Genomic DNA, 27,791 nt, shown 5'->3' with positions numbered 1-27,791 from the left:
AGCAATTGGACATGTAATAAAATAGTAATACTTATGTATATTTTTTAGGAAACTTTTTACCATACTTTTCGACTGATGTAGCAAAGATATAAGACTCACTATCAAGAACCTGATTACTTTAGTTAATTACTTTTGCTATATTTCATAATACCTTTTAAACATGTGTCAGACCAGCAGTTTAAATATTTAAGAAAACGATTTAAATTATTTTTGTTATTTTGTGGTTTTTTTTTTGTGTTGTTTTATTTTTGTTTGTAATTTCATTTAAACATTTTCTATAGTTACTAAAATTACTTATTTACTGTGTTTCTCATTATTTTTATAATTAATATTAGTTAAATATTATTGAAAATACATTAGTTTGTGTTTTTTGCTGTTGTTTTTTTCGAAACAAGTTTCATTTTTTTGTTGCTTTTTTAAGGGTTTTCTTTTTTTTAATAATATTATAAACATCCTTGGTACTTTTCGCTGTCCTACAGTTCTCTGTGTTTCCGTTTCACTCTCTTTCATTTGCTTTAATTTTTTTTTTTATTTGAATAATGCATTTCGGAAATATTTCTTCATCTTTAAACTAACAAATAAGTCTAGATTTTAGTTACAATTTTTTTTTCTTTTCTTTTTAATTAATAAACTTAAATTTAGTTGGTTTTCCTTTCAAGTTTCAATTCGATTTACAGTTTCCCAAGTGCAAGATTTCTTGATTTCTTTATAGTTCAGTTAATATTTATATATATATATATGTATACAATATATATACATAATACATTCAAGGATTTGTTATAGTCAATATTTCTCGATTCCTTGTTTCTCTTTCGTTTTCTTTTCATATTGTTGATGAAGTTTTGTAAGTTTTTATTTTGCATTTTTATAAAATTTATGTACAAAAATTGTATGATTTAATGAAAATTTTCTAATCGATGCAAATTTTTTTGTTCAGGTAGAAAAACTGCTTGAATCAGGTCTTCAATTGCACTGCTTGCAAACAATTCAAAAACTTTTCAAAACTATTTTCTGAACCGAAACGTAAATTAGACGTTGTACGTCTAAGAAAAGTTTTTTTTTTTTTTTGTAACCGCTTAAAATTTTAATTATTCAGCAAGTTTTCCACCTGATTTTATTTTTTTTTTCATAGTTTTTTGTTTTTGAAAAATTGTTAATTTAATTTAAAACTTTTCAAGTGTGTGAGCATTTTTTGTTTTTTTTTTTTTTTTTTTTTAAATTTAATATTTGAAATGAACAACAAAAAGTTTTTATATTACACAACAAAATGAGGACAAAAATATACATTGAATAATATACATAAGAATAAGAGTTAAGACATAGATGGACCCCAGGACCCCGACTACAATTGAATTTTTTCTTTCGTTTTTCTTTTTTTTTTTTTGGCACCGAATCAAATACAAAATGCGAAGGATTGCACAAAGCCCGGCAAACATTTTTGCTCCATGCTAGTCACTCGATTTCTCGGCATGATGTGAGCTCAGAGCACCGCATGGGAAGCGGCCGCATTGGAGGATCCAGAACCGGAGCCGCCGGTTACTTTTTGCAGCATTTGCATTAGCTGTTCGGTGGCCGATTGATTCGAGGCGCAGCCATGGCCAACGCCAACGCCCATGCCTACGCCTACGCCCACCACACCCATGACACCGCTTCCACTGGCACCGGCACCGACGCCGCCAGTTGAAGCCGCCGGCGGCGAGGAGATCGATGTGGCAGCCGATGCCGATGACGAGGATGACGGTGTCAGCGCCAGTTTGGATTCTGGGAGCAACAAATAAAAGGCTGTAATTAGATACGGTATTCTATAGATGAGTCTATGGGCTGCCTTGCATACTGTCATCGCTCTCCAGGTATGTCACATAGGAATCTGTGCTATCGGGATGATGATGCGAGGTAATGCCAGAGTCTAGGCTGCTACCGCCTGGCCCAGGTGGTCCATTCATTTGTTGGACAGGCGGCGGTGGATGTGGTCCCTGATGTGGCGGATGTGGCGGTAATACGGGCATGCCATTCAAATCATAGCCGTGCATCTGAAATTTTCAAAACAAAAACAAACCAAATTAATGAAAATGATCTAAAAGATCTGTTCGGTTAGGTTCCTGATTGATTTCGCTGCTTACCTGATTGACCAGCTGTTGAAATGCAGGTGTATGGGTGTTGATGGCTCCATTGCTATCCAAATCGGCATGCAGAGCGAAATCGCTTAAGGCTTTCCATGGCGGTTGATATGTCTGCACATCCAATCCTTGCAAATTCAATGGAGAATCATGACGCACTGGAGAACTGGCTATCATGGGTATGCCCTGCATGGCTCCGTAACCTAATTTGCGACCCTCCTTTAAATGAAAAGGAAATTTCATATATCAGATCTTTGAAATTGATTCGGTTATTTTGTTGTAGCTTACCTTCTCCTGTTGCATTTGCAATTTCATTTGTATGGTTTTCTTTTTGTCCTTGCAACGTTTGTTTTGGAACCAAACTCGTATGACTCGCGGTGAGAGACTTGTCATTTCAACCAATTGTTCTTTCATTAGAGCATCAGGTCGCGGATTAGCATTATAGCAGGTTCTATAAATCACCGAAAATGTGAATATCTATTCGAAGTTTTCATTTTTAATATAGAAGTATTTACCTTAAGGTATGCAATTGCTTTTCATTGAGCACGGTCCGCACACGGGTCGGTTTTCCATCCGATGGACCTGAGGGCCGTTTATCCCTAATACTTTTATGTGAGCCCGATTCGCTGCCAGAATCTATAAAATTAAAGAGAATAAACAATAAAAATACATACACATTAAACAATTTTCTGTTTTTGCAGAAACGAGAGTAAATTTAAAACGTAAAAACACTTTGAAGTGCTTGATAAATTCCTTGTGGTTTGGCCTTCGAGAATAAGTGTACGGAACAAAGCGAAAGTGAGAGCGAAATTTCCATTCCCAAAAATAGCATATGGAACCCATGTATGTATCGTTTCCAGATCAAAGGGGGAAGCAAGATCATTGATCATTGACAAATGCCGACATTGTTGTAATTAAGTCGTGTTTCACAACCCCTCTGACAAATTTGTTATCAGCCATTTGAAATCTATCAATGGGTGGGTGCAAAGAAGGAGACTAGATCTGATGATGATAACCATTTCGGGGCGGTGCTTCTTTTGATAGATCACCTTATCACATTGTTTCGGGTAGTTGCCAATTTGGCAAAAAAGAACAAAACATAAGAAAAAAACCGTTGAGAAAAATAGAAAATAATACAAGTATTGAAAACTTTTATACAAATTAAAGCACAGCGCACACATGTTTGTATGTATCTTTGTATGTACATAGATGAGAAGTGACTATGACTAGTTTGAGACGAGTTTGAACTCCGAGTCTTGGGGACTTCAAAGACTAGAAATGCCGACATTCAGTTTGGCAAATACTTGACTACATGGAGGAGACTTCTACTCGGTGCATAACGTTTTCGAGTTGAAAATAAACAGCAAGGCAAGTGTTCCCCCAAAGTGGAACTATGAATGGTAGGTAAGACATATTGATGATCATACGATCCACAACGATTGATCGGCAAATACATACACACACAGAAAACATATAAGTCGAAAAAAATTCCCAAGAAGTTGCCAATGTTTGCCCGCTTGAACGCTTCAATGCAATACGCTGAGTGTGACTCTGTTTTTTTTTTTTTTTTTTTTGTCATGTTGTTTGCTGCACTTGCCAATTCCCTGTGTGTGTGTGTGAGGATGAACTCCCTCTCTGTCTGGCTCTTTCTCTCTCACTGTCTCTGTCTCTGGGCGGTGGAGCCCGCACACGTGCTTTGGCACATCTTTTGACAAGACCGCCGCATGTGTTGATAAGGCCTCTTGTCTCTGACTTTGACTGGAACTGAACGTCTTCGTTCAGTCGATCGTCGACGGTCGTAACCGACTTCAGGTTAAACAATGAGATTATGTTGACGATATGGTTTGACAATTGTCATACATTGTTTGACGTTTGCCGATTTCTATTGACATTAGATCGCTTTTACAAGGATGTAATGCTGTTTTTCTCAGAATAAAACACGAGCGAGTTGTCTTTCATGAAACGCCGACAAATGAGTAGAACGCTTTAGTGCTAACTAATTTAGTTTAATTAACAAAATAAGTTTACCAAAATTGTTAGTTAAAGCCATTGGTAACACTTTTCTCCAGTGTTGTTAAGCATTGAATGCCTCACACTTACTCTTGCTGCTTAGCTTATTTTGTGGTCAAGGTGTTTCTATCAATTATGTTGGCACATGCCAGCCCACCTCACATTAACTTGAACCCCATTTTCATGATTATTTTCCCATTAAACACTTCACTTCAGTTTAGTTCAGTTCAGTTCACTTTAGGTTTGACACTCACCTGACATTGAACCCAATTCGCTGGAATGGTTATTATTGCTAAGATTTGTATTATTGTTGTTACTACTGCTAATATTGTTATTGCTCTCCACTGATGATGATGTTAAACTGCTTTGTGATGATTTCTCAAGAACATCATGATCCTCCTTGCAATATAAAGCGCCAGCATCTCTTAACGCGAATTCATCGCCTAAAGAAAACAACAAAACAAACAATTAGCAATTTGTTTGAGATGAAATGTGAAGTGGTACGAGAGGGGTAAAGGAAAGGAAATGAAAGGAAAGTCAATTTACCTGGCAGCAATTGTCGCGCACATGCCGAACAGCGAAAACATTCGATGTGAAAGATTTTCGTTTTTGCCCGCATCACAAAATCATTTTTGCTAAAGGAGTTGCCGCATTTATCACATTTTGTACCAAATAATCTGAATAAAAGAAAGTTTAAAAATATGATTATTATTACTAAGGGGAAATGTGAAGGATTCTTATATATCCTAGATTTATAAACCACTTTGACTGAAAGAATGTGTCTATCCAAAGAGAATAAATGGATGGAAAGTATCTGAGTATGAATGAGGTTGACTATGATATTCTTGTATTATGTTTTACAAAGTATCTCCAAATGTTTGAGATAATCTCATTGATGTCGAATAGCTTTAAATGAAAATATCTTCCCTATGCAATTCTAAATGCAGTTAAAGGCTGAAAGGTTTTTTCGATGCTGTAAATAACCTTCATTATGAGTTCATCGTTCGTCGCTATGCAACTTGTTTATGACTATTCGAAATATGTAAAAAAAAAAAAAAAGAAAGAAAAAAAAAATAATAATTTCGCTTTTGTATCTGCGAATTGGCCGACATAGCCGACAATGGCAACTGAATGCCCTCCCGATGCTGCCTGCTTCCGCTGTTGCCGTTGCCGTTGTCGTTGTCGTTGTTCATCAATCATTTTGTGTATGGGGAAAAAGTGTTAATTTATAGCTTTGCACGTGTTAATCAATTATTCAAAGATTTGCCTGGCAAATAGTTATAGCGTCAGCGCACAGTTTATGATAACAAAACAAGAAATTACGAATATATAAATATCTGACTCTTATTTCTCTATTTTTTTTTTTTGTACTGCCCGTTTGGCAGTACCGAGAGAGGGGAGCAAAACAAAAAAAAAAAGTGTTTTATAGCACGTCATACATTTAGCGATGATGAAATCAAAAGAACCACCAGCTGTCGAATCAATCTTTGCCTAATTCGAAACAGTTTTTTTTTTCTGTTGGCATGATCATTCTAATTGCCAGAGCCAACAATATGGTTAAACTAAACGGCTGGCTGGCAGTTATGTGGGAGACGGTTGCTACAATTGGTAACAAGACCGCATGACTCGATGGGCACGTGTCTCCAACAAATACTTATACCGATTTCCATCTAATTGTAAGTAGGATACTCACCTAACATAATCACGCTTGCAATAGGTCTTGCCGTCACGCACAAAACACGTACAGCTTTCGTCCAGAAATTGCCTGCATTCCTGGCACTTCAAGCATGCCGCATGCCATTCCAAATCGGGTGCAACGCGTAATATATACTGATCGTGGATTTGACCGCCACAGCCCACACAATGGGATAGTCTTTGTTTTTCTGAAAAAAAGATTGAAACAAAATTAATTATTTAGAACATAAATTGTTACGAAATCGAAGTCAATATCCAAGGATTTCGATTGAGATTATGTGGCAATCAAAGTCTGATAAGCCATTTAAATTAGAAATCAAATCGACCTTCAATTCGTAAGATTTCTTGACTCTGTGAAACCAATGCGATAAGCAGTGTTGATTAACACAAAAAGATAAGGCAGTATTTTAAGCAAACAACCATTTTTGTTGCTTTAAAACTTATATGAAATTATGAAAATGGGTCAAAAATTGAATTCTTGCTTTTAAATTTAATTAAAGAAACAATTGAAATAAATAGAATTATGTAAGTACTTTGGCGAATTGTTTATTTGAAATTGTGAAAATTGGCATTCTTAAAATAAACTCATTCGATTTATAATTATTAAACAGTTGACCCCATTTGTTCGTTTAACTTTTTGCATTTAAAGAAGCAGCTTATGAATTAAAGCTAAAGTTCAATGTCGTTTAAAAGACATGGTCTAAAGGTCATGGTCAATTTAAGGCACTAACCTAACTGTAATAGTTAAATTTTTAATTAAATGCTTATTGAAACGACAAGAGTAAGTTTAACAAATTCTAAGCACTAACTCTAAGTGATGTAACTCTGAACACGTACCCACCCATAGAAGAATTTAAACTTAATTTGTTAAGAATAAAAAATTGAATTAATGATTCTGATTAGGTTTATATAACCAAGTTTAAAGTTTTCAATACATCGACATGTTTATGTTATGTTATGTTTTTAAAATTCTTTAGACAAAAGCTAAGTCATAGGTAAAAAATTTAGCAAATTTCAGTTTGGCCTAGAATTTCCACAACAGTTTAAAGTAATATTCTATTCTTTTTAAAGAATTTAGTAACTTCCTTCCACATGGTATAAAGGTCCCTAAGGACTTCAATTGCCGTCGCTTGAAAACATTGTTTTTCTTTCAATTTTTATGTTCCTTTTTAACTAATCTTCTTTTTGGCTGAGTGCACTTTTTTTTCGGGCCAACTTTGTCGACGGAAACACAAAAATTTTTCAATTCATTTTCGGCCAATTATAAGTAACTGAACGTAAACAACGGGCGCTAAGGCAGTGCTAATTAACAAACAGTTATCAAATAATCTCAGTCTGTTTACCCAAGTGTTCGTTTCCGTGTTCAGCTCTCTCAATGTTGGAGGTCCCCCCCACTTCCATTCTCATTCCCAGAATGGAAAACTTTTTCAAGAAAACTTTGTTTGCAGCGCGGCCGGGTAGGTGGGTAGGGGAAAGAGAAAACATTTGAAAAATTCATAAATCCTGTAGCCCAAGCCAAATGGCAGCAATGGCAGCCATTTTCAAGTATTTAAGTTTTCGTTTCGTTTCGTTTCGAGAACGACTTTCAGAGTTCGAGTACAGAGGAGAAAAAAAATAAAAGTTTTGCTAGCGCAAAAAATCAATGCAATCATTGCCACATTATGTACACACAGGCAAGTTTCTCAACCTACCCTCGGCTTTCCCACTTCCCCCCAGTCAAAGCTTTGGGGTAAATACGTATGCGCCCTGTTATCCTTGGCAAAGGGAAAGAGACATAGCGAGAAAGCAAAAGCCAGAGAGAGAGAGCGAACGAGGAAAAAAAGTTTTTTTCCTTCTTCCTTTTTTCTTTACATATATTTTTTTCTTTTGCCGATGAAAAATTAAGAAAAACTTTGACGCGCGTTTAGCACGTTTCAAATGTTTCATAGCCCCACACACTCACACACACACAGCAACACACATATCCATAGAGGGAGATGAATAGAGAGCAATAGAGGGACACAGGGCAAGCAAACGAGAGAGAAGGAAAGGAATACTGTGTCTGTATCTGTATCTGTAGTTCCTCTTGTATCTTTAAACGTGGCTGACTGCGTGTATCTCTTCAACGAAACAGCAGAATGGAGACAGAGATGGCGGAGGGGTTGGGCCAAGGGGAGGGCGGTTGGTGGGGTCGCTTGCTCTGGGTGTATGAATGTTTGTATCTTTGTTTGTATGTATCTTGCGTATCTTTTGCACTCGCACAGCTACACATGAATTATTTATAAAGGCGGAGCAGACAAGTTGCTGGCTGCCGCTGTTGTTGCTCGTTCTTTGTGCCTTTTTTTTTTTTTCGTCTTTTCCTTCTTTTTTGCTAAACATTTTTTTCATTCTGTTCTGTTCTGTTTTTTGTTTTTTTTTTTTTTTGCCGTTTCATACTCTTCTCCCAGCGAAAAGAATATGACAAATTGGAATTTGTGAAAATTTTGACAATCGTAAGATGAAAAATATTGGACATATATGAAACACAACTCATAGCAGATGCTAGAAATACAGTGACTCTCGCTTTCTGCTTCTTATTGCAAATCATATCTCTAGAGATTGCAGCCTAATCTATGTATATGTGGGTGGAGTTTCATAATTCACTTGTAAATGATATATTACAAAGGAGTCTCTCTACATACAAATCATTGTAACCTACTTTATAGGACTGGAGATTTGAAGACTCCAAGTAAAGAGTCGAAATTGCAGAAAGGAGGAGAGCAAAAGTATCGAAGTTTTCTTCATTGTGCCAATGAAAAACTTTCTTAAATTTCTTTACCTAATTAACTTCTAAACTTGGTTAATAATTTGTCCTTATTTGGCCTTGTCATTAACATTAAGAGTAACTATTTGGCTTAAATCCTTTCGATGTCTTCTAGTAGATCCTGTTAGTCCCTGTTTCAGTTATTAAATAAAAGGCTGACTAATCTTCAAGGCCAACTTTAAGCGAATTCCCATCCCACTTTCTAAATTGTTAACACTACCACGAACAATTGAAATAATAATAGGAATAAATAATTCTATAACTAGTTAAACTTTGAAAAACAAACTCTACTTAAGTATTTATTAAAAAATTAAGCATTTTGGGAAATTTCTACTTGATCAATAGAAAAATGTTAAGGATTTTATTGGACCATTCTTAGACAGTGTTGTGTAACTTTCATTATTCATTAAGTGTTGTTTAAAAAGCAAAATCAAACTTAACTTTAAGTTTATTTTGAGCAAAGAGCATTTCTGAAATACAAATTTATATAATTTTCTTTTGTATATATATTCTAACTAGCTTTAACATTTATTTTCTTGTATGGCAGTTTAGTCTCCTTTCTTTGAAGTGTATATGAAACTTCTTCAAACTAATAATATGGGAAATTAACTTTTTCTTCTTTCTTGGCTGCTTGTTGTTCGTTCGGGTAACATTTTTTTCCCGTTCATCGTATTATAAGTTTTCTTTTTTTTTTTTGTTGTTTTGCGTTTTTGTTGCTTTTCATGCTTCAAGTACTTCAGATTGAAACAGAGTGAAAGACTGACAGACAGCTAGCCAGCAGCATTTACTTCCATGTTCCAGCCTCCGCCAAAAGTTGCTTCATCTCCCATTCCCGTTCCCCTTTCCGATACCATCTTTACCATTTTTGCCCAGCTTTTGCCTTGGCATGTGCCTTTTTTCCGCTTTCAACAAAAAGAAAAGAAGAACAACAAATTTACTGGCTCTCTATATATAAGCTTTACCCATATATAGTCCCTCATATGGATGTGTGTTTGCTTGTGTGTGTGTGTGTATGTGATGTGCCTTGGCCACCATTTTTCTTTTTGGACAGCTTCTTTTGTTCATTTCTCTGTTTGTATAAATTTCAGCGTTGTGCGTAACATTTTTGGGTTTTCTTCTTTTTTGACATTTCGCATTCATTTGTTTGTCTAACAGGAGGTTGGATGGGGGGCGAGGGAAAGTTGGAGTGTGGAGTGCGGTGGGTGTGTGTGTCCGCCTTAATGATCCTGCGCAGACCGTTTTCATTTTTCCTTAGCCAGCCACCCACTCACCCACCCACACGCACATTTGCACACACTCACACACACACACGAACACAGCCACAGCCATTATGGCCGTAATGGGAATTTAAGCGCAACTGCTGCGCCTCTCTTTCTCTCTCTTTCTCTCCCCCACCGTGGATCTCTCACTATTCCCTTTTTTCCTTCGCTTGGGGTTCGAGGTTCTGTGTGTGTGTGTGTGTTGGGGGGTTTTTCCGCTTTTGCGGCGTATCTTTTGCATGTTATGTTGCCATTTTGTTGCCTTTTTCGAGGGTGGCTTCTCTATGGTGTCTGTGTGTGTGTGTGTGTGATGGGGTTGTGGAGCGTAAGGGGGGTGGCAATGGCGCGTCGCAGGTTTCCTTTTTTTCAACTCGGTTTTTCTACTTTTTTGCATTTTCCTCCTCCGCGTCCCACATTGAACGCAAAATGCAATTTTGTCTCGTGTTGTGTCGTCTATGAATTTTTGTGACTGTGTCGGCGGTTTTGGTGGGCAAAAATTGTGACGAGTGGGTGGGTGGTTGGATGGATGGATGCGGCAGCGGTTCTCTGGTTCCACTGGTCGTAGAGTGTGGCACATGCGGCTACTGCGGCTTTTTCACTTTTAACGAGCAAACGCTTTACAAGCTGCGTATATTTCAATTTTGCATGTCAAACGGTGTCGTTTTTGCCTTGTCTCCCTCCCACCGCCTTCTAACCACCTTCTACCCCTTTTCACACTCGCTCTTGGCCAACTAGTTTCTGTGTGTATGTGTGTGTGTGTGTTTTTTTTGTTTTGTCTCTCTGTTGGCTATAAATTTTACAATTAAACAACTTGATAGCAAAAAGATGCAAATTTCTATGCTAGCTGTTTGGCTTTAAATTCGAGTTTTATGACTTTGCATGAATGGTCTGTAGGTACAAATTTTGATAGCCAGAAACAGAAACTTAAAAAAAATGATGGTTTGTTTTACAATATCGATTACATTTTAATTAAACAACACGCTATGCCTATTAAATGATATTCCCCTGACCACCATAAACAAGGAAATCCCATAAATTCTGGTACAATTTCATCTACAGCCACTTTATAATATTGCAATTAAGTAGTAAAAAGTAGTTTATAATTAAAATCAAATAGAAATTGGATGAAAGATCATTTATATACCCTTTTCTATTTCAAATATTATCACAAATTTACGATTGTCCAAAAGCTAGTTAATATGTACTTTGTTTTGACTCTTTACCGAAACACAACTATCTCGTTGATAAAGAGGTTCAGGATATTCAAGATTAATCAGATGATAACTATTAGGTTTCAAAATTTGTATAAAAGATTATGATGCATCGCTATACTTGAAGAATACACTACATACTCCTAAATTGGCACATTTTTGGTATTCCAAAGTTCTCTAAAGTTTTCATTTTCTCCTATAAGGCAAAATCTATTGATGTGGAATTAGATGAGAAAGCCGATTCCTTGTATGAGTTAATGCAGAAACACTTAATAAATGAGTAAATTGTTTCAACATTAGAGCTAAGCTTTAGTTATAAGAACCTGTAGAATATAGTTGAATGAATCCCAATTGTCATGGGTTCTTGTTTCATTTAATGTGTTTCTTGGGTAACTGTTGTCTCGTATGAAGAGCTCCCTCTTTGATCAATCTTTGGCTAGCCAATAAACATATCAAATATGTATAACACACACGCCCACTAAAATCAGGTGAGGGACACGTATGCCCAGCATCTTGCCACATGCATAGCTGCCACCTAGTCGCCCTGTCGCTTCTCATCTTTTCCCTTTTTTTTTCTTTCTGTTGTGTTTTCTCTCCTTATCAATGTCGGCAATCTTACAAAGGCCTCCCAAAACGGAGGTGAGGAGAATGAAATCGAAAATCGAACAAGAAAAATTGCATTGAAGGTAACCAGTTGGTGTTGTTGTTGGAGGTGAGGTTCTGTTGGTAGGTAGCCAATGCCAATGCAATGGCCGATGGCCAGACATCCCAAAGGATGTCTTCTCTTACTCACACTCTCTGTGTTTGGCTCTCTCTCTCTCTCTCTCCTTTCTTGCTGGTATCTTGGTTTTGCAGCCATGTTGTTGTTGTCGACAACAGCCAACATGCAAAATGCAAAGCATCGATAAGATTGCAGCCTCCAAGTTGGACCAAAACCCAACGCACACACATACTACACACACCATTCACACACACTCGGTGTTTAAGCAGAAGAAGCCTCAGAGATGAGGCAACAAAAATTATGGAAGCACTGCGGATATGCGCGCGATTTCAAAAGCAACTACTGTTTGTGTGTCTCCACTTTGATGGAGGGGCTACCTTTTGATTTATGGCATATTTGTTAGAGTCTTGGGGCCCGGCAATCGAATGGGAAAAGGGTGGAGAATTGGTAGCCAGGTGGTTTCACAGGGAGGGGGGCTACAAAAACAAAGCTCAGTCACAGATAGCAAGTGCCGCTTACTGACTTCACTAGGAATTTCACATGCTCATAAAATTCTACTCAGACAGACGGACGAACAGACAGAACGAACGAACGAGCGAATGAATCTCTCTTTCTGCACGGGCCGCGTGACTTCTTGGAAAATTTGTCATTTTTCCTAGAATGAAATACGAAATTTTTGGTGTCCAGGTACAAGAACGCTTAAAAAATTAATGATGACAGGGCCATAGCGAGGACTACAACTCGAACGAACCTTTTTTTTTTTATGAAACACGTGCCTGAGACTGGGTATGGGTCTCAGTCACTGTGTACACGGGTCTGGGTCTGGACATTTCGAACAGGGCAATTCGAATTCACATTTTGACAGACTCATCAATTTTGTAGATACCACAAAAGTCGAGACGAGAATTGAGGCAAGTTGCGACTGAGGTTTTGGTCATTCACTGATTAGGCCATGTCTTTCTTGCTGTTGCTGCTGCTGTTGTTGTTGTTGTTGGCCATTGTTTTGAGCGTGGGCTGGTCCTTTAACTTCTCCTTTACCCACACCCCATTTTTCTGGTCGTTCTCTCTCTTTCTCTTTCGGTCTGTTTGTCAAGGAAGTTGTGTGGTTTTTGATTTGTTTTCCCTTCTTCTTGGCCAACTAAATTTTGCATTCTCTGGATTCTCTTCGTTTTTGGGTATCCATGTCATGTCTAAATGATGATTGCCAAGCCTTAAGTTGGCTTAATTAACTGCAGTTGCTTTGACAATGACAACATTATCTTAATTTTGCTATGGTCTCTACAAAGAGAGTGGGATAGAGAGGTGGGGTAGGGCAAAAGCCACATCAAATAAGCCACACCGCCTAGGTTCATTCGATTCAATATTTCTCTGGTATATGAATTTGACTAATTAATTACACAAAAAACACCAACATAAGATGAAGAGTCCCACAGACTGGGCGAGAGAGAAAGGTAGAAAAGTGAGAAGAACACAAAGATAGAGAGCAAAATATAGGCAAAAGTTGTATACCGAATTCGTAAAGGTAATAATCGTATAGTGATGATAGCGTGAGCTTAGATATTATGAGAATTGTTCTTCAAGTAAGCGATTTTCAAATCATTTAACCATTTTTCCTATTTTTGTATTAACTTATATAAGGTTTGATTAGATTTTAGTCAACTGAATTACTACATAAGTAAAACTCTCATTTTCAAATAAATTTCTTTCTCATAGTCTCATAATATGATTGATTACTAACAATAAGTCTGTAAAGTTTAAACAATATAAATAAATATTTAGAATTTCTTTCGTAAAGTGATGAGAGTCTAAAATGTCTTTTTAATGAATAATCCTCGCCATTTGTTGTTTATGAAAATGGTTAATGCTTTTTAGTTCTACACACTTAAAAAATATTTTCAAAAACCCATATTTGTCGCATAGTTGCCATCGCTAAGAGTTTAAACTCAACAATCTGCCAGCCAATAACTGATCAATGCAAACAATTTGAATTTCTTTTGTAAACTCTTTGATGGGGGCTACTCATATAAGAAGAACAACAACAACAACATCAACAAATGGACAGAAACCAAAACCAAAAAGAAGCCGCCGCGCAGTCACTTTGAAGTGTTTGATTTTCGAATTGGCCATTGCCAGGCAACATCAACAACAACAACATCGATTCAAGCGTGTGTTGTTGTGGTGGGTATTGGTATTGGTTGTTGTTTTTTTTTTTTTTTGGTACTTGTTGGCTGTCGTTTTATTGAAGCCAAATTTGAATACGAGACAAGCAGCAGTAGAAGATGAGGCCGCTGGCAAAGAGTAGAAGTCGCGACATCAAAGAGTGCCTGGACTCAAAATGGACATGGGCCTGCAACAATTTATGCCAGGCCACAAAAGAGAAGAGAGATGGGGGGGGCCCAAAGTGGGATCGAGGGGGAGAGAGAGGGGGATCAAGTGAGTGTTGCAGCAAGAACGGAAATGACCTTTTTGTGTGGTAAGAAAACAAAATGCCGACGACGACGACGACGATGCAAGAGATGGAGAGAAACGAACAGAATCTGAGGCTCGGATTCTGACTTTGGCTCTGCCACCGCCTCGCTGCGTGTTTCGTGTGTTGCAGACAGATGACAAGCGGCGATAGTGTCGTCTCTCTGGTCGACCAACAGACCGATCGGCTGACCATTCAACTGACTGACCGAGCTGAGCTTCTTGTTCAGGCCAGAAAACCAGCTTGGCCCTAAGTGATGATCATGATGGGTTATTAGGCAGGTTGCGTTGACAACGCATTTGTCTTCTTTGGAAAGGTAAACGCCGACGCAGACACAGGATTTCTTATACCCTCGCTCTCTCTCTCGCTCTCTGTCTCTCTCTCTCTCCTTTGGCCCTGTCTTTCTGTTTTTGGGTGTGTGTCTGATAAGCGCACGACATTTATTTATGGTGTTTTAACACAAGGCGCCCTCTTTCAATCTCACTCCTCAAAAGAAAGCCATTCAAAAACACTGAGAGAAAAACAAAATTACGTGTACATCTCAGACTCACATCTCTTAAGATCTCCTTTGTGTGTTTTTTCGGTGTTGTCTTTGTGCCTTTCATTTCACTTCACTTCAAAAAATTCTCAATATGTCAAATTAATGTCAAATCGGGGCTAAAAGCTGACTTCAGCTTGACTGGCAATTAAAAGGCATCAAAATTTCGAAACTGAAACAATTTCTTCGACTTGTCTATACCCTGCAAGCAGTTAAGGTGTAACATTTTAGTCCTAGGTTAACAAAATGAAACTTTCCAAAGTAAACAGGAAAAATCGTTAGCTGAATTATGAAAAACTTGCAATATCTCTTTTAATGGGTACCAAACTTTAAAGGGCTACAGAAATATGGAGTTTATTTAGCAAGTTAAATTTAATTAGTCGCATACTAGGGATCTATTAGGCTTTAAAAAGGCTTAAGTTAAAGCTTTAAAATAATTTGCTGATATTAATAAATATTCTTTAAAATATTGCTAACTGAATCCTTTATCCAGAAATCCTATATTGATTCAATTCCTTCATAATATAAACCTTCCTTTAGATATTTACTTTTATCCAATTATACTCTTTATTTAAATACTCCTTATACTTTACAGGGTATTTAAGCCATAAACAGAAATTAAAAATTAACAAAAATAATAAAAATGAAGCAAGTAAGTCGACTCGTCGACTTGGGTATACCATACACCAGGCGAAACAAATATTTCAAATTTCGAAAACCAAATGTATGTCTATTAAATTGTTTTTACATGTTTCATAGTATGTGCTATCTCGCTCACTCTACGAACATACGAGCACTCTAGCGCCGCCACTAGCCAACGGCCAATTCTGGCCTTGTGGACTGCTTTGTAAAATACGTTCATACGCATATTTTGCATGTTTCTAGTCCGATTTCAATAAAATTCGGTAGTTTTGTAGAAATAGATAAGAATAATTAGTCTGCCGAATTTGAATGCGATAGTCAAAAATCTACAGGAGAAAATCGGTTTTTTCTTAAATATGGAGGCGGAAGTGGGCGTGGCAAAATATGAAAATAGATGTACCCTGCGCGCATACTAAGCCAGTGTACATACTAAATTTGGTGACTTTAGCTTTGTTAGTTTTTGAGAAAATCAGTTTTGTTTAATTTGCGGGGGCGGAAGTGGGCGTGGCAAAATTTTTAAATAGCCAATATCTGCGCGTCTATCAAGCTAATCTGCATACCAAATTTGATGTCTCTAGCTGTTATACTTTTTAAGAAAAACAGTTTTATGTGATTCCTGGGGGCGTAAGGGGGCGTGGCAAAAAGTTTGAACAATCAGTTTTTGCGCGCTAACTAAACGGGTATACAAAATAAATTTGATGTCTCTAGCTGTTATACTTTTTAAGAAAAATAGTTTTATGTGATTCCTGGGGGCGTAAGGGGGCGTGGCCGAAATTCCAATTAACTCTGTACGCGTGCATAATACACGAGTATACATACCAAATTTGGTGGCTCTAGCTCTTATAGTCTCCGAGATCTGCGTGTTCATACGGACGGACGGACGGACGGACGGACGGACGGACGGACGGACGGACAGACGGACATGGCTAGATCGACTCGGCTGTTCATCCTGATCAAGAATATATATACTTTATAGGGTCGGAGAAGCTTCCTTCTGCCTGTTACATACATTTTGGCGACTTTAATATACCATTTCACCCTATGGGTGTATGGTATAAAAATAATATTTGCAAAATGCAGTTTAGCCTTTTATGGCTTCAAAGCCGGTTGCAAATTAAAAAAAAAAAAATTGTTTATTTTTACATTTTTCACAATTTTTTCAGAGAATTTTTCGGTTTTTCTTTATCATAATAGCTATTGGCTTTGGCTAATTAGCCTGGCCAAAAGACTTGCTTGGACTGACTGGCTTAAATCCAAGAAAACTGTCGACATATTTTCTCAGTCTTTTCCAGTTTATGTCATTTTCTACATTTATTTTTATTTTTATTTATTTTTTTTTGTTTTTGTTGTGGTGTGTGTGGCAGGCGGCTTATGTAAATATTTGACCTGATGCGTGTGAACTTTAACAGTTTTTATGCTTTATTTGTCGCAAATATTGCGCAAACATGCTATGCCACACCTCCCCAAGCTCCCTGCCTTCCCTATGCCTTAGGCCGGTGGCCAGCCAAGAACCAACAACCAACGATGAACATTGTCTTGTTTGCCTTCTTTTTGTTTTTCTGTTGCCTTGCTGGAACCTCTCCTAAGAATAAGGTGAGGAATGCTGGAAGGGCAGGGGGAGGCGATGTTTAAGTTGTTGTTGCGCATGCGTGCACCTTTTTGCACTTGAACATGGTTTCCCCGAAACCCCACCACCCCAGATATCTTCCAATGCACCTTTTCTCTCGTACACTTCACTGTGTGTGTGTGTTTGCTTGGCAACATGCCTTAGCAACATTTTTTTTCAAAGGATTGCAGTGAGAATGAAAATTACATTGAAATATATTTTAAATGGTTTTCCTTGGTGTTTAATTGTTTAAGTAATTGTTTTTTATAAACATTTTCAAGACAGAGAGCGAGAGCGAAAAAGAAAGGTGGAAACTGCTTTCTTCTTATTCAAATAATATTAGAGAACGATGAGAACATAAGGATGAATTATGGTTTAAATTCAGATACAATGTTAAAATTCATTTTTTGTAAACTTTATTCTTCATTTTAAACAATTCTTATTGTTTTTTTTGTGTTTGACTCATTATTTAGATAGAAAACTAATCGTGACTATAAATTCTAAAAGGTTTCTCACTAAAAGACTTTGTTATTTCCAATAATTTCTTTTGGTTTTTTGTCGTCAAATTAGAGATTGTATATTTAACTTATTATTATTTTAAATTCAAATTCAGTTCACTCTAAGTAAGAAAAACTTATTTTTAAGAGCGAAAAGTTTTTCCATTGTGGAACTCCGTCAAATTTTTCATAGACTAGGTAAAGCTATAACAATTCATTCATAAAGAAAAAGACAGAGTTTCTTTCTAAACTATTTGGGATCTGCCTGATGGAATATCTAAGACCAATTTTAGTTTAAACCATAAACTCATTCACACCTGCGAGTGTCATATTTCGTTTTACAATTGACAGCTTTAAAAGTTTATTCTCTTGAAAAGAAGTGAAAAATTCGGCTTAATTTTAGTATACATTAAATGAGTAAGCCCAAAGAGTAATTTCTTCTCATAATTTACAGCAAAGCCTTTTATTTTATTGGGCATCAACATAATTTTATTTCAAAAAAATAATAATTGTAATTAAAAAAATTGCTAAATTCTTTCATTTTGGCATTAAATGGAGAATTTATGGCGAGTTTTATAGCATCTTGTTCATCTTTAATTTCTATGGCAGCATGCAACTAAGCTGGCAACATGTTGCTAGATGTGGACACATGTTGCCAAGACCGGGCACATTCCATCGACACATAGACATTTGCTTTGGTGGTGCTGGTCGTGGTGGTGGACCGTTATAAAAACTTAAGACCTCATTAAAAGAAGCCGCTGCTTTATGGCAACACCATCAAACCGGAGATCGAAATGCCCATTTAACGCGTCTCCGACTCCGACTTCGACTCCCTTGCCTAACCACACATCGCTTTGCTGATCCTTTAATATACCCACATTATACAAACATACAGATGTATATATATATCTATATATATAGGAAGATATGTAAGTATATATACATATATACGATTACCCACACGCAAGGGCAACTCTCAGATACTTGAGCCGCCAAAGGCTCCGTCTGTGTGTGCGTTGTTCATGCAAATTTTTTGAACTTCATTTCGTCGGCTTCGTTTTGTTAATTAATTTATATTATTTTATTTGGGTGTCGTATACAAGCGGACCAGCAGCAGCAGCAGCAGCCGGAGCAAACGCATCAACCCATGGACTGATGCAATGGAGACCAAATGACAACGAGTTCCCTGCGTTTCTCCAATTCTCTCGCTCTGAGTGTGTGTGTGTGTGTGTGTGTGTTGAGTGTGCGTTCAGTCTTCTCGTCTCTGTCTCTGCCGAACGACAAATTTATATTTAATGAGCTTCATAAAATTTGAATTTCAAAGGAGCATTGCACCGCAGCGGCATGTTTCGAGTGTTTCTCTGGGACTCACTCTCTTTTCGAGTTCATGGCGTTGATTGCCAATGCCAACTGAGGTCCAGGTTGAAAATGAACACAAGAGCCGATTCGAATGAAGTTCGAAATGAAGGCATACTATTACTACCACAGACTACATATAGTAAATTGTTGGTTTTATGGCGTTTTAAGTAGGCCTGCTTTATGACCACAGAAACTCACTCTTCTTCTGTCTCTCTCTGCCGTTACTCCCTTTGATATGTCCTTTACTGAACCGAGTTCTCTAGTATTTTGCCATCATGATTCATTTGTCGCTTAGGTGGTCGAAGACTTATTACCTTCTCCACTTCCCTGACAAAACGTTCGTCGCCAACTTCCTCATAAATAAAAATAACAAAAACGAGGCGGAATCGGAGCAATCTGCAAACGGCAACTTGTTTGGTGGGTTTTCATCATACCCTCGATCAACCTAAATGGATGGGTATAACTGACTATCTATAGAAAATCCTTATAAATTTGAGCTCCCTGTATTCCTTACTTATCAAGGACATCACATCAAAGAGTTTCCTTTCTCTCTTTCCATGTTTTTTTGTGTTACCTGCCTCTTTGACTAATCCTGGAATTAACAAAGATGATTATCTTGTGTCTCTCTTGTTCTTAAATCCTTTCAACCTTTCAAATGGGTTATTCATCTCCATCTTTTTTCATCTATTCTCTTCTAGTTACCACAGGGTATCAAGAAATCGATACCTTAGCTTCATTTTGTGATCTGTCTGTGTTTTTCTTTGTGTGGTTTGTTGTAGGTAGACAACATTTCAATTTCACATAATGAGATACATTTTGTTTTACAACATTGCTAAAACGGGGGAAAGAGTTGATTGTTTTCGGTGGGTGGAATAAACAAACATACATATGTATATATAGAAAACTGGAGCATCTGAAAATGCAATTCAAAATGGTTATTTTTTGTTTTTTTTTCATAACGTTCTCAACATTTTCGTGATAAATTGAAACCAATTTTCGGGGTTTCAGAACACATGGCTCATTAATTGAAAATGATGCAAGTATAATGGAGAAATTTTTCATATCACTTGAATTTGGAGGGGGTTTGTCTTTAATAAATGTTTGACAAAAATATAAAGAGATTATTTTTAATGGATTAATCTGATAAAATTTCGTATTATTTGTGATGGAAAGAAAAGTCTTAAAGGACAATAGAAAAAGATCTGTTTTATGGCTAGAAACAATTTGCCCCTTTCTCATTTCGACAGGATTGGCATAATTTATATTTACTTCGACACACATACATACATACATATGTATATATATAATATGTCTGGTGGCCACATCATTAGGCCAAGTTGTTTGTCCAGTTTTACTGGCAACAACATTTCAATTTGTCATAATGAGCCGAACCAAAATGAAGAGAACAGAGACACAGGTAACGGAATTGAAATATCCACGTTGCATATCCTGGACAAAGTCAAAATATTTTGGCCAGGTAACGGTAATTAGCTTCGGTCATTTGCCGTAACATGGCTAAGAAGGCTACTGTCTGGCGTCTGGTCTATAATATTGAATGAATGAGTTGCCCCGCGGCGCGACATGTCGAACCAAACACCAGCGGGCGGTCCTCGAGGGTTCCTACCATATTTATTTTTTACTCGTCGTCGCCATCCTCGAGTTGAGGGCGGTCAACCTGTTGATAGCCGAAAAATCTGCCTACTTCCAGACGACAAACCCGACGGAGGGTCGCATCGAGCGACACAGAGGAAGACGTTATTTGAGTGTGAGTTGGGTAAAAACTAATTGCAAGATGTTGATGATGCATGTCGCTGTGTCGCCATGAGAAAAGTAATTCATGTAATGGGATATGCAAGTCTTATGCAATTGCAACTCAAGCAACTCTCAAGTAGAACTTGAAGTGTTTAAGTATTATATACATATATGAGCCACTTCTTTGTGGCGCCAGCGGCATATAGTTTTTGAAGATATCTCCTCCACCTCTTCACAAGTACGAGCTACTCAGATTTTGATTTAGATTTCTGTCTACATCCTGTGATTGCTGAGTATGACTGTTTGTTGACTCTTGTTGGTTTTGTTTCTGTTGTTTTTCTACTTCTTTTTTATAGCCTTTATGCTTAATTAGTCATTAAATTGGTTAGGTTATAAAAATGACACTCATAAAAGGTAAAGAAGAGAGCAGAGCATCCAAAAGGGTTCTTTTTCCAACTCTTAAAACGACGCCATTAAAATGTGAAGAGGGGTGGTGGAATGGGGCGCTTGAATGGGCGGCTGGGGTGAGGGGACCTGCATGTTGCATGCAACATGCCAAAAAGGCCAACAACTGTGAGTCGAGGGACCTGGTCATATGATGATGCACCTGAGCACACACAGCTGTGCGAGTGTGTGTGTGTGTGTGTGTGTAAGGTGTCATATGGCTCAGCGGGTGAACAGCCACCGAAAACTAAATATGCTCCCCTCCCCTCAGGCCGCTCTGCTCTACACACCCACACCCCGAAAATCCCAGCGGGAAATGCAAACGCCGCACTTTTAATGAGCGCCTGGAGAGAGGACAACTCTCACACGATGAACTGGGTCCCTCCCTCTCCCCCCTTCTTTTTAAAAAAGGGGGTTTGGCCTTGCAGTCACGCCATTAACAGGCGTGGCATTTCAGTTGCTTTTGGCCAACTTATTTTTTGCCTTGGCATTATTTTATTTGTTGATTTATTGCCTCTTCTCGCACTATTTAAACACACAGAATGTTTTTTTTTCTGCCCCCAAAGTTGAAATTTAATATGATTCTCTCTCGTTCGTTTTCATTCCAAACAGTAGCTACAGCCTTTGCACCTCGCCCTGCCCTCCCCTTCACTCCCCTCTGGTTTTCCGTCTGTCTGACAAGCTGCTGACACCTTTGAATGAACTTTAACAACAACCAAAATGAGAGAGAAAAATGAGTTGAAATATTTTTTAATTGCCTTTTAATAGGCGGCAACTGTCGGCAGTTTTTACTTTAATATGACCCCGGTAAGTTGAGGCTTTTGAATTGCATTTATTTGGAAAGGAATTTCACAGTAAAAACACCAAAAAGAGTCTAAAGGAAAACATTATGCGAAAAAGTCACACAAGTATTAATAATTTTCATTGTAATTACTCACTTAATATACCTAAATTTCTTCTAAATACAAGAATTGTTCGATATCATTTTGCATCGTACACAGAAATCTTTTTTGATTCTAAATTAAAGATCAAAATATTAGCTTTATATTTCCAATTAAACAAAGATTTGTTTCCTCAAGTTAATTTTGATATTCCCAAACTTTGTGCCTCCTTATGGCCAAATCGTTGCCTTCTCATTATCATTTTCTTGATTAGTTAAAAGTAAAAGAAACAGAATCCACCATTTATTTATTTTTCATTTTTTGCTCAATTCTCGAACGGAAATTCCAAGCATAATTTTCTAATTTCGACAAGAAAAAAGATACGAAAAGCCAAAGCCAGAGCTGTTAATTAAAGGCGAACCAATTTCTGAGTCAAATTTACCTGAGCCAAAGCTGAGATACATTCGAAGAATATACATGTCTGTATATAACTTCTTGTTCTTGTTCTTCCCCTTCTTAAGTCTGTTCACACACATATACACAAATGCATTTCAAATGGTGACATCGGGCACAAGGCGCAGGCGCACAGCTGTCGTTCGTTTTTGGTTTCATTTGATTCCAGAATCAGGTTCTCTCATGGCTACCCCACACACATATTGATCTAGTGTCCCGAGACTGAAGTGCAAAATCAGATAAGCTTTTTGTTTTTTTTTTTTTTGTTTTAGGGATTCCTTTTTTGGGTTTTTGGGAATTTATGATTTGCGCCTAAATAACTTTATCACCCACCAAGTGGCAGGTATGGTAAGGTATACATACATATAAAACAAACTGACCGGAAATGGGACCATGCAAAAACTAAGGAAAAAATTTCAGATAGGAACTCATAAAATATAGATAAAAGGAGCAGACAGACAGATAGGATTTGGGTGTGTCATTTTATTGTTATCCTCTCTCTGAAATATCTGAATCTTTTAGGACCTCATAAATAACTTTAATTTTTTTGAAACATAAAATCAAACCTTTTACTTTGTTAGCCATGGGAATACTAAATAGCAAAACAAACGCTTTAACCTTATACGGTTTTAACCACATTGTTTTTTGCTACTCTCAGTTTGACACTTTACAAATTATTTGTCAAATTATTGTACGTATTTGTCTCGTAGATGAGAGGCAAACGTTAAACATTTGCTCAGCCAATTTTTCACAATTAACTTTCGAAATGAAACACAAAAATTAGCATACGATTAATAATGTCAGCAATTTAAATGTAATTAATATATGCAACAAATTAGTTAACCTAAAACGTAACAACAAGGTGAGCCACACAGGAAGATTCTGCCCTACTAGTTTAATAATTATCATGGTATTTTTTATATTTTATTTTTTTTTCGGTTGGTATCCTTCAATTTTATGCAAATTATTTGCGGCTAATTGGCAAAACCATAAAATGAAAATCGTTTGATTTTTATCACCGCAAATAATTGTCAATTTTTTATGACTCGCAACTTGACTGCTGCATACATAAAGTTAGATGATTTTATTATCCAAAAATACTAGACCAGAAACTAGTTCATGGTAGCGCCTAGGAATAGGCTACAGATTCTGTTGTAGTCATTTCATTAAATGGAAAAAAAATGTCACATTGAATAAACAAAAGCAAAATAGCCAAAGAAAAAAAAACAAATGTGCTTTTTCTCTCTCTCTCTCTCTCTCTCTCACTTTTTGTTTAGTATACTTCTTCTTTACTATATTTAATTAATTTAACGACTACTTGAGAAGTTAGCAAGTGACATGTGGAGACGCTGTGCGGTGAAGTTATTGGTGGGTTGGTGGTAAGGGGGGCAGCGCGGTTTGTGGGTTGGTTAGGGGGTCAGTGGAGGGGCGGCATTTTGACATGAAAAACTCATTAAAATGTTTACAGCAAAGTAAAATCAACAAATAAATAAACAAACAAAAGACTCAATACGCAACTTGGGACTGGCAAACAAATAGCACAACAACACCAACTAAGACAACAACAACTAAAGCAACTAAAACATAAAACGATGAAATTGTTCATTTTTTTGTTTTTTTTTTTTTTGTTTTTAGTTAAATGCAATTGATATTTTCCAATAGAAATACACATAGATACATATGAATGTATCTCTGCCTTGAGTGGATTGGATTTTTTTTTTATAATTTTGCTAAAATGTATCTCTAAAATTAGTTCAAGTCGCAGACAGTCGCAACTTTTAAAGTTTTCTCTATTCTTTTGTGGCACGTATGTTAATAGTTTAATTTGATTTGAAACTAAAATTTTAAATTGAATATGTTCGTCAAGTTCTCAAAAAGAAAACAATTGAATTCTTTTATTAGATGCAAATGTATCTGCAGTCAGTTGAATGCAAATTAAAGTATCTGCGTTTAGTTAACTAAATGAATTTGTAAATTTATTTTTATTTTTTTGCTCACACAGTTATTTAGTTACAAATTGGATGTGCATTTAGTCAACTGCCATGGAAATAGATACAAATGTATCTATAACTCATTTTTAATTTATGTTTATGATTTTTCAATCTTTTTTTTTTTTTTGTTCTTGTTGTTAGTGTTAGTTTTTGTGGTCAATTTTTGTTATTGGTTACACGCATTTTGTCAGGAAATTTTACAAAATTTATAGATTTTTGTCACATTTTTTAATGACACTTTTTATTGGTGTGGCCCACGAGGGGAGGAGGGGCAGGAGCCGTGTGTGATGCGGATTTTAAAAATTTATCAACTAATTTTTGGGCAAAATGCATTTCTATGGCAAATTTTTTTGTGAAATATTTATTTAACGCAATGAAACAAATAAATTTGTTAACTTTAATTGCACAACATTAAAATGTCATTCAACTGTTTAATTAGCTTTTGCTTTAGCAATATCTACAACATCTCTCTTTCTCTCTCTCTGTTTCGCGCTCTCTAACTCTCTTTCTCTCTCTCTGTCTCTCTCTTTCTATGTATTTATAAATAAATACAGCTATAATTTATAAGTTAATTTAGAGGCTAAGGGTTTTGGCTTTTTTGTTTCGTTTTTGTTGCTAGATTCTGAGGCTGCGATAATCTCAGAAAGTTACAAAAAAAGGTTAATAACTTTTTAATTTGTATATTTTATGACATTAACATTTAGATATCAATCATAATTTTAATTGGAAAGTTTACTGGTTTATTATTAAGTAATTTATAAACAAATGTTTCATGACCTAAATTTTGTTAAAGTACTTAAAGTTTTTATCACTAGAACTTATACAATTTCAGTCCATTCCTTAACAAAATCAGAAACCTCTTTTTAGAATTTAAAATTCATTAAAAATATTACATATAAATATTGTAAAAGTTTAAGGAAATGTCAGTTTGTTTTGTTCTGAAATTGTTTTCTTGATTTCAATAATCTTTTCGAAATATTTTACTATATATGAATAAGGACTATGATGACATTATCTGTTTGGTTTAACAACATTATATTGAAGCAGAATTGAAACACTGAATATCGAAGACATTCAAAAAACCTTATTAAAAAGACAAAAGGGTTAAGATTCACAAAATTTACAATAGAACAACTTCTTATTCTTATCCTGAACCAATCAATCAATAGCGTAGAATAGCAATAGATTTTCTTATAAAGTTCCTGGAAAAGTTGTCATGTTGACTTCCTTTAATTAAATTTTAATACTGTCATCACAAAAATGTTCATAAATATTTATTTTACTATAAAAAATAGTTTAAAATTAAATCTAAAAGTTTATTTTAAACTTTAATTAAAGTCTTATCGACCTTAAATGAATTCTGAACTCGCTGTGTATTTAAAATTCTGTACAGAATCCATTTCTTTTGTTTAAATTACATAAGGAATTTATTTACTCTGTTGTAATTTTTGCTATACAATACATGATAAATATAAAATTCAAGGTAAATTTTTAAGATCGGACTATAAAAAACAATGAAAACCTTCATTACAAATGGACTTGACCAAAAGTCATGACATTTAAGGCATTGAAAGCCTTGATGCAAAAATTTATTCACAATGAACTTTGATCTATATGCGATATATAGCAATGACTAGGTATATCCATATATATATATATATATATATGTTTTTAATGTATTCTTTAATCCAATCACTGGACCCAAGTTCCGAATAACTAACTAATCTAATTCAAATTGTCAAGCACACAAATTTTTATTAGTTTTTAATGTCGAAAATGAGTGCGTTTATTTTGTTTTTTTTTGTGAAAGTGAGCAGCGTGATTTTAATACAGTTTTTTTTAAGTTTAATGGCAGTTTAATTTGAAACATATATACATAGGTACCAAAATAAATGTACCGTAGAGTATATAATTTGGTTATTTTTTCGTTTGTTTGGTGAATTGCGACAATAGCCATAAATAAGTCATTAACTCGTTTAAATAGCTTTATTAGTGGTTAAACGATATGATGACAACAATTTGGAGAAAAAGTGATACGCGGTTAATCAGTAAATGGCTTAGCTTTTGGCTAGTCAAGTGAATGGCAATGATTTGATTACCGCCGCTCTTTGGAATCTGTATTTAGGATAGGTTCTAATACTTACTTATCACATCATGTCCATGCAAATCCAACTCAAGGTGATGGTTCATCACCAGCGATGGCTGTAATCCAGTTTGATTGTGATTGTGCAATGGTAGCTGGTGAGCCAAATGGCCACCAATCTCTGCCATTACCATATATTTGGCTTACAAAACCCACTGGCAAAACCACCGAAACCACTCGGGGGGGGATGTGTACGAAGAGATATCGCACTCGTTGTGGGGCGGGGGGGAGTAGGCGGTTATATTAAACGATATATGAAAATTATGGAAAAGAAAAACTCAAAATTCACGTTGTCTTGTCGTTTGGTTGAGCATTGAGCAAAGATTTCTTTTCCTTTTTTCTTTACTTTTTCTTCTTTTTTTTCTTTTATGATTTCAAATTTTTGCAATTTCTGGGCAACTTTTTCTTTATATTTCTTTTTGATCGGTTTAAGGCACTATATATATATACATGAAGGTATATATTATAATTATTTTTTCTTTGACGCGATTTAAGTTTAGTTTAACCACACAATGCACACAATGGGAAAGGGAGACACTAATCCCGCGGAAAACAGGTAGAAAAGAGAATTGTTTCGTATCCAAAAATGAAAGGCGACGGCTTTTGTTAGGTGACACGAAATTCCCGACGACGAATTGCGGATTTACGATAGATATATATATATAAATGTATATATATTGCGGGTGGAATTTTTGTTGTTTGTATTTTGTATTGTGGTTGTTGTTGTTGCCGACAACGACTACGACGACGACGATGCGATGACGACTAGTATGCACAACAGCAACAACAACGATATTATCATTAGCAGCAGCAGCAGCAGCGATGTTAAAGCCAGAAACAGACAACGCGCTTAGTACGTACGATGCTAACGGCGCAGAGTTTGCTGAACGACTAAACCGGTCGCATATTCAGTTGGTCGCTCGGGCACCACCAACACCAACACCACCACCAAACAGCAACATCAACACCATCACACCACCACTACGGTGACGATGGGTGTGCGTGTGTGTGTGCGCCGCTGTCGACGTCAAGTCACCCCGATAGACTACTTACAGAGCAAACCATGTGTTAGACTAGTATGACTATATTGGACATCGAATGCTGCTGCTGTGCATTGTGGCATACCTCCTGCAACCGGTTTACTCTTGCTGGCAGAAGTACCCGCTGCGGTGGCGACGGCGGCGGCAGAGGCAGCAGCAGGAACAGGTGTTTCTCTGCCCTGC

General features: G+C 36.5%; 1 protein-coding gene across 1 annotated transcript; it reads right to left on the bottom strand.

The window, feature by feature from the left end:
• Positions 1-1,123: 1,123 nt before the first annotated feature.
• tup (LIM1_Isl and LIM2_Isl domain-containing protein tup) lies at positions 1,124-27,446 on the bottom strand. Its single transcript, XM_068289608.1, has 9 exons — positions 26,570-27,446; positions 5,821-6,010; positions 4,674-4,804; positions 4,382-4,570; positions 2,633-2,753; positions 2,406-2,568; positions 2,121-2,336; positions 1,835-2,030; positions 1,124-1,761 (listed from the first exon to the last, which is right to left on the bottom strand). The coding sequence occupies exons 1-9, from the start codon at positions 26,700-26,702 to the stop codon at positions 1,481-1,483; spliced, it is 1,620 nt and encodes a 539-aa protein (XP_068145709.1). The 5' UTR covers positions 26,703-27,446; the 3' UTR covers positions 1,124-1,480.
• Positions 27,447-27,791: the final 345 nt, after the last annotated feature.

The sequence above is a fragment of the Drosophila tropicalis genome, unplaced genomic scaffold, assembly GCF_018151085.1.
Source record: "Drosophila tropicalis isolate 14030-0801.00 unplaced genomic scaffold, ASM1815108v1 contig_1187, whole genome shotgun sequence".
Lineage (NCBI taxonomy): Eukaryota > Metazoa > Arthropoda > Insecta > Diptera > Drosophilidae > Drosophila > Drosophila tropicalis.
Note: the sequence above shows the minus strand (reverse complement) of the source record. Positions and strands in the feature narration are given on the sequence as shown.